Here is a 22,328-nt window from a genome sequence, read left to right as displayed (position 1 = left end):
GGCCACTGAGTAACAAAATGACGTGATCCTACCCATATGGAAGGCAGGCAGAGGCTGAGAGCCAGCCGGAAATGACAGATTGTTGCTGTAAACGTAATAGGAATTTCAGATTCTTCCCTGAAGCATGGGCACAAGAATAGCTTGTAAAACTAAATATATGGGCTGTTTTTAGTTGTATTTCATAGCCTTAAAACTGTGCTCCCTGGAAAAGAAGATAAATCACTAAGTGTCGGGATAAGTGCGTGCGTGCGTGTGTGCGTGTACACACGTGACAAGATGTGAAATCTGCTTTAGCAATCATTTTACAAGGAGGAAGGCTTTTGTTTTTTGGCAAAAAGATATATATGTATATATGTAAATTTATACACCGAAAGCACACAGCAAGATTAAACTAGTAATTCAGGAGAAGACGACAAATTGGCTGAATGTAGATAGCACCAAATACCAACACATCTAGACTATGCCAGCAATGCCTCTCTATTCATCTTTCCTTTCTGCTGAGAAGAGAAGTGAGTTCCTGCTGCCACATACGTTTCTTTAAACATCCTGGCCAAAAACAAAGGATGACTTCAGACAGCAATATCACATCTTTTCTATGATCTTTGTTACTGATCCCTTTGAATGATCATTATGTTTTCTGTTTCTCTAGAACCCATTCCCCATCTTTTCAAATCATTCTTCTCAGAAGCTTCTGAAGGTAACTGCTTCATATTTAAGAATGGGGATAAGCCCAGTAGAATGATCATTATCTTGGGAAAATACCCCCCAAACTACTACCCTGGGCAGTGTTTCTCCCCCAAAGCCCTGCTGTTGGAAACATATTTGGGACTGCTCTCTTACTACTGGTAAGACCATTTCACATGACTGGGGTATAGTCTGCTGGGTTGATATTCCACCTCCCTGTGAGCCCAGCAGCCAGGAAGAGCCCTCAGGACTCTCATCTGCCCTGTTGGAAGTCTGCAGGGGTATGACTCACTGCAGTGGAGCACAGACTTCAGGTATGGTTCTATTTTGATCCTATAAGCATCTTTTAAAAAATTAAAAAACCTACAGAAACTTAGCTGTCAAAGCTATAAATTAATGGCATAGCTTAATGTGGAGTCCTGTCACTCTCAGCCGGCTCCGCCTCAGGCAGGAGAGAAAAGGGAGGCAGGAAGAGGCAGGAGGACGAAGGAAGGGGAGAGGGAGGGTGTGGAGGACGCGGGGAGAGCCAGTTCCCTCCTCTCTTGGGGAAGTGCCAAGTTTAAGGAGCTACCAGAGTCACGGCAGTAACCAAACTCAAGGTCTGACTCTTGATATCTGGATGCACAAAAGGATTTTACATGACACCTTTTTTTCTGAAAGCAAAGGATTTAGAAAATTAGAGTTGTGCAGTAATTTGTGCCCATCCAAAGTAAAACATAATCAAATCTGAGCAAGCACCAAGCTCAGAATGTTTAAATGTCAAAGCTGTTATTATTTTAAATTCACTATTGTAACATTTTACAATATAATCCTCAAACAGAATTCTTTCCTCCCTCACTGAACCTCAGTAACCTGCTCCAGAGATCAGCATCAACTTGGGAATAGTCTGGCTCCCCGTGGCCTGTGGTGGGAAGGTGGGCACAGCTGTGGCTAAGGAGAAAGCTGTGAAATCAGGGCTGAAACGAGAGTTCAAATACTGCAATTCAGATGAGCTACTGCAGGAAAACACTTCCATTTTAGTTGAATTTTAAAGAAGAAAGCAGAAAATCTTTCTATCTCTCAGAGAAATTTAGATATAAAGTAAAAGAGAGGCAGATCCTGTTTACTCCCACGAGAATATTTTTATTTCTAGCTCTTTCTCTACTTCTGCGCTTAACTGGTGAAATGACTCTAGAGAAATAAAGTTCTGCATCTCATTTCCTTGTGGTAATTAAAACAGCAGGAATTCAAATGGAAATGTGACTAACAACACAATACGGCAACTAAGGGAGGAAATGCTTACGCAGTCAAGATGGCCTCGCTGGGCTGCCTTCCTGCCAGTGCCCTGGGCTGAACTGGGTATGGAAAGAATATTTGGTTAAGGCTGTTCAAGTCCTTGCATTTGAGGTTTTATATTATTTGGTAATTAAACTCTTCTTCCCAGGCTTATCTGAGGAAACTCACACCCCCTCACCCCAAAACAGACTCCTTACCAAGAAGCCAGGGGGACAGATGCCTCACTGCAACTCAGGGAGGGAGGGGATCAGCCAAGGAAAAAAGCACTTTTAGGAACCTCTTTATGGGCCTTCAGAAACTATGACATTCTTGTGTCCTTTCAGATGGAGGGGATCCAGGTGACAAAGCTGCATTTCTACATTCGTCTGCAAAAGGTACCAAAATAAAATAATAAATGAGAAGTGAGGTTCAAATTCTACCACTAGAAAAAAATGTCTTGGATAGAAGTAAATCTGCCTTTTAATGATGCTGCTGAGAGGCTTCAAAAATGTTCAAAGTCTGGTTCCTAGGTCACACTCCAAACCAATGAAACCGAAGCCTCCAAACGCCTCCTAAAGCTCCCAGGTGACCGCGACCAGTCTGAGCAACGGCACTAGAAGAACTCTCAGTCCCCAGCTCTCCCTCTGTTAATGTCAGCTTGACGCCTTCCTACCATTAATTACTTAGTTGGAAAAGACGAGAAACAACACATTTCTTTAAATTAAATGATCTCTCTCTCATATATGCATCCATCTTTCATTGAATACAAGATGCTTCTTTTTACTATATACATTCAGTATTTAACCTCTACATTTGTGTATTTACTTAAACTCTGTATTGTAGTAAAATATGCATCGTTTTAGTGAACAGGGATTTACTGGCAACGATCAGGGGGACATTCACGGCGGTGCTGAATGGGCTTGGCACCTGCCCGGGACCCGCTGGCGAGTCCCAGGTGCTGTCTCAGGGCTACAACGAGACTCTACTGTGGAAACAACGTCTGTCTAATCTTATTCTTATCACTTACATCTGTGTAATCTGTCTACTTAAGCTACCTTTGGGGGAGGGGTGAAGTATTATGGAAAGCAACTCTAAGAGTATGAAGTGAAATGAATATTAATCTAAGCTGCTCAATGAAAGTCTGCCTTTATGGTTGCTGTTCAGTCTCGGGGGTGGATGCAGGTCCTCGGCCCCCGGCCCTGCTACTGCTACCGCCCCGCCGGGGGTCTTCAGGCAGAGGTGGAAGAGGACAGGAAAGTGGGAGAAGGTGAGTGGAGGGGAGCTCAGAGCGGGAGGCCGTTCAGGGGTCCCAGCTCCCACGGTCGGTGCTCTCCAGGGAGAGGCTCTTGGTCTTTCGGGGCGACACGGGGCTGGGAGGGCTGCTCAGGTTGGAGCTGTTGGAAGCCGTGGAATGCCTCGGAGAATCCGAGTCCTGCAAGGCCCAAGGGAAGAAGACATTAAGGAGAAGCAGAGGGGCTCGGGCTACCGCGGGTGCCCTCCAGCCACCCTGGCCAAGGCCCTGTTATGGCTCTCCTACTGTCAGTAAAAAGTGCCCCTTTTTTGAGCAGAATCAGAGGCACAGAATATAACAAATGCTTACAGTCCCTCCTGCAGGTCTTTAGAAACGTAGGCCATTTTCATAAAAGCTACTAGAAGTCTGAACACCTCTAGGGAAACTGCAGTTTGCAACGCAAGTGACCTGCTTGGCCACCCCCTAGTGGGGAGTGAGTGCGCAACCCTCCCGCAGCTGAGGCCCATCTCAAGGTGGTGGGACAGAGTCGCTAAACCCACTAGTCTTTCCCACCCAGGACTTCTACAAACCCCTGTCTCCAGACACAGACACTCCCCCTGCTGTCCTCACCTCTCCATCATAGTCCCTCGCTGGGGCGTCACTGCCTTGGTCCATGCCTCCTGAAGACAGTGAGCCCTCAGATGGGGAGGGCACGGGCTGACGCTTCGCACTGTAGCTCCCTCCAGAGAATTCTCTCTTTAACGCACTGCCATTCTGTGCGGATGACCCTACAGCACACGTGCAGGTAAAACTTCACACATGCAGAAGGGGACGCTCCTTTAGAAAGTGCACAGAATGCTGAGGTGACAAGCCATCGTTCCTGCTGTCCTGGGGTCATCCTCCCGGCTTACAGCCTCTCACCGATGAACAGTGAGTCCAGCTGCGTTACCTGGACACCCCAGTCCACCAGGAGCCTGGCCACCTGGAGCTGCTGTTCCTGCCCCGGGCCAGCTGCCCGGGCTGCCGGGTGAGTGGGCAGCTCTCCAGGCCGCCTGCCTCTGCCCTGCTGGCCGTGTCCGGGCTGCCCGGCTCGCTAGACAACTCCCACATAATCCACATAATCAATTAGTCCCAGAAATAAAGACCATGCCAGCTGATGAGCCATAACTATCACTTAATGTCTAGAGACTTTTCATAAAAAATACAGAGGAACATAAGAGAAGCCTTTTCATTCCAGAGGGTAAAAAGCCTGAGATACAAAATGAGGTGAGAGTCTTTAAGAATCGCACTCTATTTTCAAATTCTGTATTTTCTGCTCAATTCTGCTGTGAACCTGAAACTGCTCTAAAAAATAAAGTCCATTAATTTAAAAAAATTGTGTGAAAAAGAAGAACTGCACTCTATTTTGATCTTAGAGTTGGGGTACATCAAAGGGGGACTGGCACCATTCAGAGGAAGGCAAAGGATGGCCAAAAACATCTTGGAAATCTTGGGTATTATTAGTATCTATTCAAAACTCAGCATTCCCTACTACTGTTCTTAAGTTTTTTCTTAAAAATGTTTTAATCTTGCTGAGCTTCAATATTAAGATCACTGGTCAGAAAAGACTGTGACACTGTTGAGGTCCGAGCACAACCACAAGTATAGACTGTGATTATTCCAATGTTTTGCTGGTTTAACAAGTCCCAATTTATTTTTTTTACATTGAGAATTCAAAGACAATGTCAAAAGGTAACTGATTGAAGCATATGCACCTATTGACACGCACACGCAGAAGTCTTCAACTGAACAGGGGCCCTCCTGGTGAAGTCCTGCCCCTGGTGATCTCCTCAGCGTCCTTCTAGTTTCAGTTTCTCTCCTGAGCCTCCAGCTGTGTGTGCATTTCCCTGTCACCATGATTTACTTACTGCAGAGGTTACCAACTCTGTATACTGCACAATAAATTATAGAGCTTTAAAAATACCAGTGCCTGGGCCCCAACCCGGACCAATAATGGCAGAATTTCGGACTTTTAAAAGCTCTTCTGATGATTCTAGAATGCAACTCAGGTTGAGAACCACTGACTTGGTCTAACTCCCTAGGCAATCTGCTCTTTCTCAACACTCCAGCCAGTTTCTAGAGGTGCCTTTACTAGACACACACTGATTTTCATTTGTTGATGTGTTTATTTGGACGTGTACTCTACTTTTTTAATGTGGATCTTTTGTCTCCTTAGATTACAATCTAACTGAAGGCATAAATCATTTTTAATGATTTCTCTTCCAATTCCACGCTTAGTTTAGTGCCCAATTTAACAAAAGCCGTAACGTAAATTACTGTTTTAAAAATTTTGTCATTCTGAATAGAAAATCCAAACTGCCAGAGTTCTGCTGCTCTGCTTACTGCCCTGTGTGACCTCAAGCAAATGACTTTACCTTTCTGAGTCTCAGTTTTCTTCATTTGTAAATAAGAAAATAAATTCTACCTTATGGGATTTTTGTGGAAACAGCTGAGCATTCAATACATGGATTATAAAATGTAAGACAGAAGGTGTGCGATCAGGCTGCCAGTGCTGAGTCCGTCCCTCCGTCCCAGTGATCGATTACAGCACAAAGAACTTGATCCACCTTCGTGATCCATACCTTTTTTTTGTTCCTTTCAAAGAAAAATCACATGCAACCACCCTAATCTTAAAAATTTGAGGAAGGGTCGTTTTGAACAGCAAAGGGGACAATCTGGAAACTGTGGTCCCTGCTGACTGAGACCATATACTCAGGCAGGGTCTTTGCCAAAGAGTTCTAGATGGTGATTTGAGGGGCAGGACCCTAAATCTCTTGGGGTGAGAGTGTCTAACTCTGCATGACCTCTAGGAAAGTCGGCAGGTTCCCCAGTGAGCCTGTCACTGACAGGAGCAGATGGAGTCACGGTGGAAAGCTCTGTTTATGGGACTTTAGTCACGAAGCCATCGTGCGTCTGGCCCTGGAAGGTCCCATGCTTCTGGTTGTGGAGAATGACAACATGGTCCGCATTTCTTCTTGTGTCTCTCTTGGCTGGCTGTCCTTCTGGAAACTTTGTACATGAGCTGGGCTATTCTTGAAGCTAGTAGAAGGCACTCTAAATAGCAGAAGCCCCTGGGAATTCTTGGGACGGTCTTCCCCTTACCTCTACACAGCTTGTCAGCAAGAATTTCAGGAAGGCCAAGCCTGATAACTGCATTAAAGGCCTTAACAGGAATCTGGAGCTGTCTCTAGCCTCTAGTTTGCACACTGTCAACAGTGACAGTGGACCCTCACTTCAGCACTCCTAAGGAGGTGGCCACTCAGCCCTTCAAATCTCTGTGTTACAGTTCCTATCTTACCTGTAATTCCACAAATCCAAAAGCCCTGAAAACCAAAACTTTTTTCTGGAAGTTTGATGTAAACCCATGTGTTGGCAAACTTAATCTGAACCAATTGGAGGTGTATCATACACTTTATTTAAAGAGTACACTTATTTATATATTCATACTGTGACCTAGTCATAAATTTGGCTGTATAAATATTGATGTTTGTAGGTGCTGTCTTAGATCTTGCTGGGGAAATATAATATATGGAACCCTCCTAAAATATATTAAAGAAAAATATGAATTCTGAAAACAAACATCTGACCCCAAGACTACTGGATAAAGGATTATGGATGTAATTATTAATATTGTGATGATTTTTTTGCATCTCAAGTCTTGATACCTTCCAGTCAGTTATATTAAATCCACTATCTTATCTAGCCACCATTAATAAAAAGGTGATTAATAAAATGGTTGTCATTTTTCTGACTGGCTGGAGTTTTACGTGCTGCTTAGAGATGATTTTAGGAGATAATAGCAAAAAAAAAGTCACAAGATGTGCACTTCAACTTCTGCCTGTCGAATGAAAACTCCTTGAACATGCTCTATGAACCTGTAGCAGGCACCTGTCCCTGGTGTTCATGCCCCGGGGCAGTCCCCTCCAACTGTACCAGGCTTGGTCTGTGTGATTAACAGCGCGCTGCAGGAGTGATGGAAGGTCACTCCTGAGACTGGGTTATAAAAACACTGCTGCGTCTGTCTCTGTCTCTCAGGTCACTTGCTCTGAGGGAAGCCAGCTGTCATGTCACCAGGACTCAGGCCACGTACAAACAGGCCTGCGTTGGTGAGGAACGGAGGCCTGCCAACAACCACGTTGAGTGAGCTGGGAAGCAGATTCTCCAATCACCATCAAGCTTGGAGTTGACGGCAACCCTGGCAGGCAGCTTGACTGCAGCCTCCTGAGAGACCCTGAACCATCCAGTTAAGCTCCCAGACTCCTGACCCTCGGAAACTGTGAGAGATAATAAACATTTGTTGTTTTAAGCTTTTGAGTTTTGGGGTAATCTGTCCTACAGCACGAGAACAAATGGTACTCCAGCACCATTCCTCTTTATGGCCAGAGCCTAAAACCAAAGCGGGTGCTGACATCGGCATCTGCTGCACGGACAGTAAGTGAAGGACGCCACTCAGTCTGCACCAGGGGCTTGACTCCAATGTCTCACATTCAAGAACACAAGGCAACAAATACATTTCTGACTGGATGACTTTTAAATATGAAATTGGATTTCCTACAGACTGTTTTCCCTAGAGATCAGCAGTAGGGAAGTGAAGAGAGGTTTTGTTAAAGTCGCTGCTGGTGCCCTCGTTACCCTCTCTCGTCTCTAAGCACACGCTGGGTTACTTCTGAGAAAGTGACAGGAAAGCAGCTGTTGGCCAAGAACAGTCTTGCTCTTAGATAGAGGTCCTTCCCTACTTAAAACTCTTCAGAGGCTTCCCATTGTGTTTTCAATAAAACAAAACATGTCTTACCTTGGTCCCCAAGTCCCTGCTTGATCCAACCCTTGCCTACCTCTTGTGCTTTACTTTGTGTCACTCCCTGACCACTACCAAGTAGAGGCAGCCACTGTGGCCTTCTCTCCATCAATCAAACATGACTCAAAGCGACTTCACCTCTAAGAAGGGCATGTGATTTTCCTAGTTTTTCTAAGTGGGAATTCATCCTCGACAGCCACCACTTATGAGTCTCTATTACTGTGCCCTGTTTATTTCCTTCAGAGCACTTATCACCACAATGTGTAGTAGTATTTGTCTCCCAGATGGGCTGTAAACTCTAAAAGGACTCCATGACTGTTTTCTTAACAAGCGCACTTGTGCTTCGAGACATGACCCAGCAAGTTCTGAGACACCGTACCACCCGAATGCACAGGACTACCTTGCTAGGAAGTGCCCTCCTGCAGCCGGGGCCACTTACTTGCTGATAGGCCACTGCTGGCGCTCATGGAGCGACCGGGTTCAGGGCGGGATTTGGTGATAGATGGAATGCTGACTGAGCCACTGAATGCTGTCCGACTTTCCTGAGGCCGAGGGTTCTAAAGTCAAAAGAGAAAGAAAAATTCTTCATCCAGAGAGAAACTCATTTTCTCAGAGATGTCTATTTTTCACCCTAATTTCTAGAAATAAAGTTGTCTTGACCAGAGTGACACAGAACACGAAACAGATTACATAATCCCTCCTGCCCACAAAAGTCCAGAAGCCCCAACAGAAGTAAACCTCACCTCAGTCAAGGATAAGTGCTTATCCTTACACTTACTGAAATACTCATCAACAAATAAGACTCTGTTGTTGTTGTGAGAACAGTGAGTAAAAGTTACATGGTTAGAAGTGACAGTGAAATGCAGAATTACATGGACATCTGCAGATAAGAGAAGCAAAGCTTTTACCACCTATGAGATTTTTATCTGCTTAGAATATAACTCACTAGCTGAAAAAGCCCATTTGGAAGAAAGTCACTTAGAAGTCCGTTCTTCTCAAGTCCCTGTTCTATTGTCCTGATACCGACTGCCCCACAGGCATGCTCCCATCCCAGTCACCAGGCAGCCTTCCCCCTCACACAGACAGAGCAGCACTGGAGTCATAAATATGACACCTGTGACAACCACAGCCTGTGTGAAGTGATTTAACTCGGGAATGTTGGTTTGAGAAGTTTTCCGTCTAATAATGAATAATTTTGGTGTCCAAGGTAGGAAAATGAGCCATAGATTGCTTTGAAATTCAGGCCTTTTCAGAGCAGAAGGGGTATCGGGGCTGATACAAGAGAGAAGGTTACAGCATCACAGCTGATGCAGGGCCAAAGCTGGCAATCAGGAAAGCATGCACTAACATCTCTTGAAAAACTCCAAATCATACATTTTGAAGAATCACACATACTGAAGGGTGGCTGGCTGGCTCCAAATTTAACCACTGTCATTTTGATTTATATACTAAATTTATAAAGTCCATGTAATTCTTAGTGTGTTATTTGTTTAAAGCAAATGTTTTACCTTTTTTTCTCTAAGAAAACAAAAATTTTAAAACAGAAACAGTGTTAGCATTTCAACATCCACTCACAGGAGCAGCCCTGTGAGGTGCCCGTGACGTGCGTACAATGCAGCAAAACAAAGCTCAAGAGAGATGGGGATATCAGTTTTGACCTTTAAGCTTTTATTGTTTTTGCTATAAACCTTAAGGTACCTTGGTGTTGTCTTTCTCTATAAAAACAAACTTACCCAAGAAAAAAGGGTAAAAATTAAACCTATAAAAATACCAGTGGTTTAGTAACACTGAATGTTGAGGTAATGAAAGAATGATACACAGAAGATATGTTCTGAAAAAAATTAAAAAACCCAACCCCAACCCAAAAGTTTATCATTCATTTAGCTGAAGTTCAACTTCATTATAAAAGAATCTGAAACCTAAGCTCATGGTTCTTTTCTTGTACAAATATACTTAAGATTAAGGTAAAACTTCCATCAACAGTAGTATTTTTATTTATAGGTGACTAACTTAAGCAGCATTTCCACCATCTTTCACACCAAAAATTCTTGACTAATCAATTTATATGACTTCCTCTAGAATCTACTCCCTACAATCTGTTACCAAGGAAACTTAGTTTATCATAAGTTTAAGGCTTAGTTTATCATAACTAATCTTATCTTGTCAAATAAGATACTTAAATGACATTATAGCTTAATGTCAATGACATTTTAATTTAGAATAATTTTATAATACAAACAAAAATACAAAAATAAACTTCTCACCCTATAGCTGGGTTTTCTTATTGGAAAGTTACTTTATTAAATATACAAATGAAAAATGGGTGCTGTTATTTTTCTAAGCCAGAGGGAGAGGGCCCTATGAGATATGGATTTGCATGATTCAGCCCAAATATTTTATTATCTACAAAATAAACTTGAGAAAACGCTCCCCTGAAGTCAGTGTAAGCCCGTATTTCTTGATGGAAGGATGGATCTTCAGCTTGAATGGCACCAGCTCTTGGTCCCGCTGCAGAGCCACTAGTTACAGAGACTCAAGGCCGCGTGGGAGGGACCGGCAGCAGGCACCACAGTCCTTCAGAATGCAGCACACTGTTTTTATTCCTCTCTTTGATTTACTTCTCTTATTTTGGATTCTGGCTAGAACTACAGGTGCAGCAATAGCTCAAAGATTAGTAAGACTACCTTTTTTGGTAGTTTTTCCTGTTATTCACTGATACTATCACACTTTATATTTTGGAGATTTTTGAGCTTTTCAAGAAGGGGTTTATTGTAGACAGAAGGCCTGTGGACTTAAGACTATATTCACTAAATATAAAAAATTTCTCTGAATTGAACTGGTTCTAGGGTAACGAGCTATTAAAAAATTCTGAAATTCTAGGATCCCTTTTCTGTTTGTTTAACAGGATAAAGACCTGACCATGGGCTATTTCTTATTACAGTATCTGTAATGGAAACAACCATGGGACGGTCTTTTATTAAATACAGAAAAACCTCCAGTACTGTTTTAGAAATAAAACTGAAATCCTTCCCAGTCCTCATCTTTTTCCTCAAAAGAAGAAACAAAGCAGAACTTGAAGAAAGAGGAGGAGGAAGAGGAAGAACAGAAGTCTGGCGAGAGAGAAAGAGGCCAGAGGAAAACGTTCATAAAATGTACCCCCTTGGCAGTGTTACTTGTGAAGCCAGGCAGAGGAGATCCGCACATGGTTAGTAAAAGTTAACACCTAACTCAGCTGTTCATACCCTCAGAGTCATAAAGCTTGGTGTACCGGGGACAGAGCGTAGAGACGGGGAATATTCGGGGTTTATGGAATCAGGAGAGAGAAATTTTTCGGCAGAATTAACAGTCATGTGATAGATGTGCTCAAAGTTGATCGGAGAGGAGATCAGACCGGAGTGATGCTGAGGGGACGGATAAGGGAAACCCGGCTATCAAAACAACAGAAAGGAGAAAAAGGTAATGAGGTGACGAAAATGGAGGCACTGGATACACGTGACATTTCACACAACATGCATGTAAAAAAAATGAATTAAGTATCTCATATTAAGAATTGAATCCATAATGAAATAATTTTAGGTCTTAGAAAGTTAAATTCTATAATCAGTTACTTAAAGAGTTGATTTTTGCAAAAAATCATTTGCCTCATAAAATTATTCTCTTTTATTACTACCATCAAGTTGAGCAGACACTGGGCTTTTTCAGAGACTCAAGTAAACCTTCAAAATTTCGTTCAGTATTTTCTTATGTGATAGAATCAAAATATAGCAAAAATCTACCAAAAACATTAAGCACAGAAAAAGCAGGAAATAAAGAAAAGAACAAGCGAACCTACAACCAGCCTCTCTCCCCAGCAGTGTTATGAAACTGAAGGTTTCTTTTAGAAACCTAAAACCATTCACTGGTATTTATAGACTTCATATGTGTTTGCTTTTATTGATCTTATTTTCCTATAACAGAAATAGTCACTGTGGAATACTAATTATTGGTTTATCTTTAAGCAGCCCAAACTTATCTCCACTTAGACACCCAAAGAACATGTTTGTTTTTTAACAAGAGAACAACCTTCCCTTCAATGTTCAGGTGTATTTTTAAAAAATGAAATAATGTACTACTAAAGACATAGAAGAACGTCTTTGAAAACAAGGACTCCAGTTTTTCTACATAAAATAACTTCTGAATATTTAGGAACTGTCACTCAGTGCCCAGTCACCTTCTCTAATAAAAAACTTCAAGGTTCCATTCTTGAAAACAACTATGTTTCAAGAAAACATCCTGTAACTCTTCATTAGAGACAGAGGCTGAATGACTTGCCAAGGAGATGCTAACTGATGTTCTCATGAGTTGAGATGAGCTTGCTTTGTGGAAAAAAAAAATCTGGTAAATTAGGTAAGCTTAAAAGAAAGGCTCCTACGTAAGATACTGTTTTAAATTTAGATATGTGAGTGAAATCAGTACTTTCTAAGGTTCTTTTCAAACAGAAAAGACTACTGATGTAAATGTAACTTTGACTTTAAGAAGTAAAGTTACTTATTAAAGCTCTAAAAGGTCATTGAGCTAGAAATTTAATTTATTAACAATTTCAGGAATGGGTAAAGGCTAGGAGAAATGTTATGTGCTAAAAAAATAAATCTTTTAGAGGTAAAATATTATCTTGCATTCAACTGGAGACAAAGTTGTCCTTTATTACCAGTATTCACTTATGAAAAAAGGTAAATGACAAAAAGGATTCAAGGAAACTAACACAGTATGTACTTGTCAGAGTTACATGCTGTTTTAAATTAATTGCTTATATTCTCTTGGCTCATTAAGACACACATGAAAAGAGCCACATCTGATGTAGGAGATAAAAGAAAAAATGACTCCCTTACCCTTACTATCTTTTCCACATTCATGAGGCAAACAACCCTTTACAATATTGTTTTGGTACAAAGGAAACAGAATAAGCCTCCAAAGACATTCAATAGACTTTCTAAGCTAATAAGTATCGAAGGCAATACTGATTTGAATAAGTTAAACATAAAAATGTCTGGGGTACATGCTCTTTGCACAAATGATAACAACATAGCTTTGGAATTTGAAAATATTTCTTATATATGTTAACACTAGATGAATTTAATTCATCTTAATTTTTGGAAATAGTTCATTAAATATAGATAATTATAGTAGAAAGAACATACTAAAATATGAGACTATATTAAAATATCACAAGCTTTTCAATACATGAATATACATATATATACACACTCACAGGTACAGACATGCACATTATTTTCTTTTCAGACATGCATATTCTTGTGTTGTTTACCAACGTCTAATCCAAGTTCTGGGAAGACAGTACATCATAAAACACTTGTTAAGTGATTAAGTGGATGCCTAGGAAAAGCCCCAGCTTTTACGTTCGCTGTTAGTGAAAGGAAGAAAGTTAGGTAAAAATAAAGGAAGACTGAAGAACAGGAATTCAGACACACAAACGCCCTGATGCAATACTACATGTACACGGGAACAGGTGTCAAAACTTTACACCAACTTCTCATCCTGGAAATTCAAAAGTGCTTATGTGATAAGAAAACATGAAAGAAATGAAAGGAACATTAAAAACTGGATTGCACTGCTAGGGCAAAAAATCACTTGTGTTAATAACAAAAAGAACCAACAAGGCAGTCATGGGTTAACAAAATCAGTGACAACAAACGCTAAAAATCAAGGGGATTTAAGTAGCCTGCACAGAAGGAAGCCACATGTCATGGAGTCAGGCTGGGGATGAATCTCTGGGAAATGCTATCTGAACTTGTTTTGCACAGTAATTAAGACTGGACCTTATTTTGAAAAACAACAATAAAAAAAGAGAGATTTCCTTTACTTTAGGTGTTGGGAGGGTGAGGGAGAAAAAGAAGGGATGCTGTGACATAAAAGTTCTTACACTATTTGAAATATGACATTTTGCTTCAGTGTGCTTGTGCAGGGTGTAGGAAAGCCAAGTCTTATTGTATATGAAGGTCTGAAAGAATTCTGGAACATTAGCAAACTGATTTTTCACCTGGTTAAGCAGAGGAACATTTTATTAAATCCTGAAACTACTTTACCTTAAGGAAAATACTGTGGGATATAATAGAATTTATAGAAAAAATTTCCATAATTCTTCTTGCTATGTTGTTGGAATAAGATGAAAACTATTATTTTTTTGTGCACCAAAATGAAATGTAAGGGAAAGCTTAATTTTAAAAGGATAATACTCATTAAAACCTTGTTGACTACTGAAATAATTTTGTATTTGCTGAGATGTGGCTTTGCAACACATGCATGTATTTGAAATTTGTATCCCTCTATCCCTCCATAGTGCTAATTACACAGCAGATGTTGAAACACTATTTACTAACTAAATTTCAAAAAGTTTCATTAAATCAAATATAAGCTATATATATGTATGTGTGTATGTGTATGTAAGTGTTTATATATATATATATTTTCACATTTCAACTGTTAAAAAATTCTCTCTCTTAAGGTGGTTTGTATCTGGTACTGTACCTTCTGTAAGGACAAATGCCAGAGGCTTTGGACTACATGGTTCTGTTATGTTTACTTATGAGAATAAAGGAAAACCAGACTGAAGACTTAGCAAATGTTTAGAATAGGAAAAAAATGGAGAAAAAAATCTATGCCATCATGCATCTTACATATATCATGATATACTGAGATAAACAATTCCTCATTACACTAATATATCCTTACACTAATATATCTTACATGTATTTAAGTACAGACACATGTGTATACACACACACATATATATCCACCTCCCCCTACTCCTTACTCTTAACCCCATTTATATTCACATTCACTCTTCATTTCTCTTACCATGGGCAGGTCTTTTAGGATCTGTATTCCATCTCCTGGACCCATGTGTGCTATGTGGTTAAAATTAGTTGGGTTAGAAATTAATTTATTTCTCATTTCTGGATCTCGTAGCATCTCTCTGTAAGAGAAAACACCTGTTTAGACCTGTCTAGACACTTTTTTCTGTGACCAAGATAATTTTAGAGAAAAATTAAGCATACTTAATTTTTCATAAAAATAAACTGTGAAATCATGTTAATAAGGATAGAGTTAAAATAATAGAATATACTAAATTGAAAATTTACTTAGAAGGCTTTGCTTTGAACTTTAAATAAAAGATCTTATGATTTTTGGTGGGAAAACAGAGGGTTATTTTAGTGCTTTAGATACCAAAGAAGCTCTACTCTATTTTACAGATAACTCTGAACATTTTATGTATGTCTTTTAAAATAACTACTAAAATTTTAGAAATATTTTTATATATAACTGGAAATACTACAAGCCTATTTCTGTTTGCTCATGAAGGGAATATTTAATCTGCACAGATATGTACTATGTTTATAAAGGCTCACACTCTAAAAATTGTAACTATTCCATATACATTGAGAAATGAATCAAAATATGGTACTTTAATCTAATACATACTGACAATTTGGAGAGTATTAATTAAAATTACACTGAGAAATACATTTATTATTGCAGTTTTTAACATCATAGATGGTGAATGATACTTTTAGAGATCAAATTTTCCTTCTAAATCAAATATAGTATTATGATCAAATAGTCTTTCTGATCCTACAAGCATCTTTGGATGAGTATAAATTAAATATCTACCTCCTCTGTTGCATCCTTTCCTCTTCTGGGACTCTGAAGGAATAACGTCTTTTATTGTTAATATTTCTAACCATTTGTTTCCGACTATTATCTGATGTTTCAGGAACTACCAGTTCATCCCCTTCTGTCAAATAAAAAAAAAAAAAAAAACGAAGAACAATGATGTTCTTTAAAGTGCTAAATGCTTTTTATCCATTAATCTCCAAGACAGTACAAATGCTAATCAACTGTACAAGTAAATGCAATTCTGATTTTTAAAAGCTGTGTATTGATAATCACAGTAAATAAGCAAAAATTTTCAACAAACATATGTAAATAAATAAATATATGCTGAAATTAAACACAGCTTACAAAATACATTTTCACTTTTATTTTATTATAAACATAAAATGGTACAATTTTACTAGAAGAAAAAAAGAAAAATGTAGTTGCCTTGGTGTCCTGTCACTTTGGCCACCCTACCCTCACTATCTCTGCACTATCTTCTCTCACCTTCCAGGTATTGGTTTCAATGCCTTAGGGTGTTAAAAAGCGCCTACTGTTAACTTGCACAGTAATCAGGCATAAATGGTAAATTATTCATGAAAATGATAACAATTAAAAGTATTTTTATATATTGAAACATTTCCTTTGCAGATCCAATTTGCAATATGTGGAGTGAAGGAAAGGAACTGTGTTTCCACTAGCTTCCTTTACTAAAGGTAGGCATCTAGTTGTTATTTCTGCTCTCCTGATCTTGGAGGGATATTTAATCATATACAACTAGTCACCCAGTGCCAATCCACTTCAATTTTAACACTGAAAGTAAAGCTGTCAACCACGGACTCCTCAAACATGCTGGGATGTGGTGAACATCCTTTAAAATGGTTGACTGTATCTGTACAACACGATGGATACCATTCTCTAAATAAGATAAGGAAAAAGAGAAAAGCCAGTTTGGGGAGTGTTTAACATCCAAAAAGCTAACGTGCGAAGAAAATGGGAAAAAGGTAAGGGGGCCTGTAAGGGAAGCCAAAACAAGATGATTAGGAAAAAAGCAACATACTCCTAGTATCATAGTAATAGCTTGATCACATCGCTTTCCTAACAAATGTTAAAAGGATAAAATTTTAAAAGTAGATGAGAATTTGAGAACTGGAATTTGAGCATTGTGAGGGTAAAGCAGATTGTGGTGAGTTACAGTGGCAATGGGAGATTTTGGACCGCCAGAGGGCTGCCGGAGCCCTTTGAGCTCCTGAGAAATGAAAGAGAAATGAAAGAGAAACAGACAAGATAGAGAAATAGACAAGAGAAATAGAAAGAATCTCCAGGAAATAGCATTTCCTTTCCTTTTCAAAGGACGACTAAATTGAAATCTTGTCAGGTATTCCTTCTCTAAGCTCTACCTTTATTCCTAGCCTAGAGTAGAAAACAAAAGCATAAAAAAAGATGAATTGGAATAGGTTTTATCCCATAGACACAAACTGGGTAATGGACACATTTTATAATCATCATGGTCACATACAGTGAGAAGAGGGTGGATTTAATCTTATACAGAAACCTCAGTGTCAAGAGGATGTACCAGAGCATCAAATCTGAAGCCAAGCAATTTGTGTGTTCAGTACTTAAAAACAAACAAATAAAGCAAAAACAGCAAACTTTTGACGGATTTTTTTTTTGATAGCAAATGTATTTTGATGCAAATGTATTGGAATGGGGGAAAAAAGAAGATAATAATCCCACTACCCAGAGATAACTGGGTATAAACATTTTAATGTGTTTTCTTGATGCCAGTGTTTTTACTTACATTTAAGTCAATAAATTACTTTAATTACATAATGTACCATAATTACATCTTCATTAACTAGATCCACCACAAAGGATATTAAATTTATGAATACCTTTATGAAGAAACTTGTTGCTAAGACACGAGAATAACTTTATTATGTAGAAGGTAGCATTATAATAATATTTGTTAAAAGTGAGATATGAATTTTTAGGCACACTCTGACTGGCACACAGCCTACTTATTTAATTACATGCAGGTGGTCTGCCTGACTAGGACTCACTTCACTACTTTGGACACCCCTGTGACTTTCCTCTCTTTTCTGCTTCGCCTGTTCATGTTGTCACTAGTACTTCAAAAGCTCTAAGCCCTACGCATTGGCAGAAGATACATTCCAGAAGTCCCAAATTGGAACTCTGGATGAGTTTTCATAATTCTAGTGCTACCAATTTTGGTTAGGTTCTACAGTATTAAAGGTACAGAGGATATATTCAGCTGTACTTTTTCTATTTACCTCAGTACTCCACAGAAAAATATCGAGGTTGGTCAGAAACAAATATTTTCCCTATACATCTAGGCGCGCTTGAACAGAATGACTTTTTGTCCAGTAGTTCATCTCAATACATTAAGAGTATGATAGTGGTCAAGATCACAGACTCTGGCATAAGATACAACTGAGGTTAAGTGGCTCTGCCACTTACTATCTTCAGCAGTCAGCTCAGAGAGAATGTTCCCATGAAGTTCTCCTATTAATGTGTATTTTCTTACCTGCCATCTTATTTTTGAAATATATTAATCTAATTGTCTCCAACCCTAAGAGATTTAGTGATCCTTCACTGTTTAAGGGTCGAACCTAAAATAATAGAAAATAAAATTAGCATTTCAGCAAAACCTTTAAAAAATAAATCAGAAAACTTTGCACCTATTTATAAAGCATACACTATTAAAACCTTTAATTTATCCTTCCTCTTCAAAATATAGCCCCCTCAGAAAATCAATAAAAAATTAACATTCATTCTGACTAGAAAGGTATAAAATTATCTAATTTGAACAAACAAAGCCATAATAATAACATTTTAAAGGAAGACTATTCTGGGCAAAAAAAAAAAGGGGTAGAAATACATTTAAACCTTAAATTTGACTTTTTAAAGCCAAATCGTGATACTAAGATATCAACACAGATACTTTATGAATCTTATTTGAACTAAATGTACACATCTGACAGAGGGGAAATTGTACATCGCTGGGGAAGGGAGGGATTATCAATAAATGGTGATGGGGCAACTGGTTATCTATATGGAATAAATGAAACCGAATCCCTACTTCACACCATACACAAAGAATCAATTCCAAATGGATTAGAGATGTAAATGCAATAGGCAAAACTTTCAAACTTTTGAAAGAAATTAAAGATAAATGTAAAGGATAAGAATGATAAATGACTACATTAAAATTTGTAACAATGTATTTTCAGCAATAACAATAAATGTTCCCAAAATACACTATAAAAATTGATAGGTCACAACTAGGGAAAAGATTCACCACACCTATCACTAATCCAGTACTTATAATACATGAATACTTTCAATAAATCAGTAAGAAAAAGACAACTAAACAGAAAAATAAGCAAAAAACATGACCAGACATTTCACAGAAGAGGAACTATGAATGATGAATAAACATATAAAAGATTATCAACAACACAGTTAACTGAGGATATGCAAATTAACACTTCAAAGAGATACCACTTTATAACCATAAGGAAATGGTTATAAAACTATGAACTCTGACGTGGCATGGGCTATTAAGAATTCTTATATACTACTGGTGGGAGTATCAACTGGTGCAATTACTTTGGAAAATAATTTGACACTATCTTGTAAAGTTGAACACTTGCATCCCTGATTCCCATCGATTCCATTTCTGGGCACATGACTTAAAAGAAACTCCTGAATAAGCGCATCTGAAGACATATATCCCAATGTTCACAACAACAAAAAGCTGAGAAATAACTCAAATGTCTGCTAATCAGAGAATGAAAAAACTGTGATCTATGAATCACAACTATCTATATATATGTATACGTACATATAACATGGATGAATTTTAGAAACACAGTAAATACATGAAGAAAGCAAGACAGAAGATTACATACAACATAACATTTTATTATCTCAAACACAAGCAAAACTGAACAATATACTGTTTAGGAATATTTAAATATACAAAAAATTCTGTATTTTAAGAAAAGCAAGGGAATGATAAACCCAACATTCAGGATAAGGGAAAAATACACAGGCAGATTCTGTGAAATTGGTAATGTTCTGGCTCTTAAGTTAGGAGGTGAGTTCAAAAGTGATGTTTATTTTATTAAGCTTCATAAAGGTCAAGTATTCTTTTATATATATTTCAAAATTTACACGATAAAAATAAAAGGGGAAAAAAATAAAAAGGAAACTATTTGTAACCAGCCCAAATTTACAAACTAGAGGATCGTATTTAGTTGCTACACATAATGTAGCAGTGTTTACAAGAGTTTTTTTCACTCTGTTACAGTTTAAAATTGGGACAGATTTTGAAAAAGATCTTGATTACTTTCTTTTACATATTCCTCTAAACGCTGCCCCCCAACTAATGACACATGCTACATATACCTATATGAAACTATTATTCTTCGCTTTTTCAAAACAGCATTCTATACCTGTAAAATATCTCTTTATGTTATCATAAGGAAATGTTAAAGGAAAATATTATATTTTATTAGGGATATGTGAAACCTTTATTTTTAAATCATGAGATGCTTACACAGAGCTTTGGTTCTAATTTTAATCACTTTTCTAGCCTGTGAAATCTATCCTCACAGGCTTAAAAGCATATTATTATGTAAAAAACAGTAAAATTACAAATAACATTTCTTCAGAGCTCCTTAAACTAAAGTGGAAGATAACTGATTTAAGTTGTAAAATATATTCTAGGTGTTCATTATGATAATAACCATAATTTATATAGTGAAACTAAATGTAATTAAAATAATATGGTGCTGAGCTGCCTGAAATTAACAACCTGGATTTTTATTTTTTTTTCTTTTACTCTTAGCTAAGTCCCAAATTACCAGAATATGACAGAAAATGCTAAATTAGTGAAAAATAGCTAAATAGTCATATTAGTGTTTCACTTATATTCATTTGTTCACTTAGCCCAAATTTTAATGTTAAATTACCTTTTTGAGTGGGAGAGTCTGAATCCATTCCATGGAGTTCACATCAAAGATATCAACTGCATTTTCACTATACACTGAGAGATACGGTGCATTGTAACCTGGGAGACCGCAGGGAGAGAACAGCCGGCTGATTACTTTCAACTGTCAAACCCAAAATGCTTTGAAACATCTGCGCTAAAAAACACTGTGAAGAGGAATCCCACCAAAATCCTATTGTTAAATATAGTAGCCACATCAAAACACTTTGGAAGTAAAAAAAAAACATAAATTATAAGTGAAGAAATTTTATAGTCATTATAATACAGAAGGATTCTGTTAACACTAAGGTTATAATATTCCCTTGCCCGCCCAATACTAGTTCCATAAAGGAATTTCACTACATTTTAAATAATTGATTCCTAAAGTAGTTAAGCTGTTGACAGTGAAACAAATTCATGAAGTAGGGAAATCCTCAGGTAAGAGTTATAGCCACGTTTATGAATGTGTGATAAAGCACCTGGCACAGCAGATGTTCAATATACTGAAATTACTGAAAGAATGAATGCCAATAAATGGTACCACAAGCAAAGAAAGATCAAACGATTCACCTAAGCTAAAGTCACAAATTAACATTTTGGCAGAGCTATTAAAAAAAACCAGATAGTCTAATTCTTACTCTAATTCCAACTCACATTGTACAATTCACATAATACTTTGAATTATCTGACTAGGATTCATTCTAAATATGATGCCATTGGTAAGAGCATAAATTTCAGAAGACACAGAACATTAAAAATAGTTAAGTCTGGGTAGGTAGGATAAGAAGTATTTTTCTTTTGTTCTTTTTATCTAGATTTTCTGACTTTTTTCCTGTAACAAGCCTGTATGGTTCTCCTAAACTTTCTTATACTGAACCTTGAAACTTGACTGTACTCATACGCACCACTCCTCCCATCTTGTGGCAGTGGAAGAGGTTTTACTCCTCCTGCTCCAAATCCTCCCTGTGTTTTGACTTCCATCCTCTTGGACCTTCTTGGGGATCTTAATCTATTTCCTGAATTTACCATATAGTCAATCCTTCCCTGGTTCCCTAGTAGCTATTTCCCTTCGGCATTTAAACATGCTCAAGCATCTTCCACTAAAAACAAAATATGCCGGATTAGGTACTTCCTCTATGTGCCTCTACGGAACTCTGTACCTCTGCTATCAGAGGACTGATATTCTAACTGCAACTGGTTTCGGCCGGAATCTATTCTATAGCACTCAGTGCTCTGTGAGGGTAAGACTGTCTATTTCGCTCACTGTTATTTCTCTTACAATGAAATGCTAGTAAGTATTCAACACATAGTAAGTATTCAACAATTTATTAATACCTTAATATTTCTTGAAAGAGTGCAGTAGGCAATTTAAAATAGCTACCTATCTAGATAAAAATGTAAAACTGGATAAAACTTCTCAAGATACTACATTACACCTTTACATAACCGATTAAATAATTCACTTGGTAACCACTTCTCTAGAATAAGTCTTATGAGCTATTAATGTTCACAAGCACTACATTTTGGGGGACCATGAAGATAACTCCTCATGATTATTTCAAAATACAATAATATGGGTTAAAAAATCCACCTAAGTAAAATATTCCATAGGAAGATTAGCTTTAATTATATTCCTGTTAATGTTGACACTGTGG

The 22,328-nt window shown here is 38.1% G+C and overlaps 1 protein-coding gene across 13 annotated transcripts in view; it reads right to left on the bottom strand.

Moving 5' to 3' along the window:
• Positions 1 to 1,301: 1,301 nt before the first annotated feature.
• CDC42BPA (CDC42 binding protein kinase alpha) overlaps positions 1,302 to 22,328 on the bottom strand; it is a 237,400-nt gene continuing 216,373 nt past the window's right edge. For 8 of the 13 annotated variants that reach the window (XM_031438480.2, XM_031438472.2, XM_031438476.2 and 5 more), the window contains 8 exons: positions 20,657 to 20,754; positions 18,205 to 18,289; positions 15,672 to 15,795; positions 14,859 to 14,976; positions 11,246 to 11,431; positions 8,443 to 8,560; positions 3,800 to 3,957; positions 1,302 to 3,370 (listed from right to left, as the gene is read on the bottom strand). In XM_031438480.2, the coding sequence (XP_031294340.1) occupies positions 3,239 to 3,370; positions 3,800 to 3,957; positions 8,443 to 8,560; positions 11,246 to 11,431; positions 14,859 to 14,976; positions 15,672 to 15,795; positions 18,205 to 18,289; positions 20,657 to 20,754 (1,019 nt within the window). In that variant the 3' untranslated portion in view covers positions 1,302 to 3,238. The remainder of the gene's footprint in view (positions 3,371 to 3,799; positions 3,958 to 8,442; positions 8,561 to 11,245; positions 11,432 to 14,858; positions 14,977 to 15,671; positions 15,796 to 18,204; positions 18,290 to 20,656; positions 20,755 to 22,328) is intronic. The other 5 variants (XM_031438479.2, XM_064477254.1, XM_031438485.2 and 2 more) reach the window with 1 other exon arrangement.

Source organism: Camelus dromedarius, chromosome 21, assembly GCF_036321535.1.
Source record: "Camelus dromedarius isolate mCamDro1 chromosome 21, mCamDro1.pat, whole genome shotgun sequence".
Taxonomy (NCBI): domain Eukaryota; kingdom Metazoa; phylum Chordata; class Mammalia; order Artiodactyla; family Camelidae; genus Camelus; species Camelus dromedarius.
The sequence above is the reverse complement of the archived record's forward strand: the minus strand, read 5'-3'. Positions and strand labels throughout refer to the sequence as shown.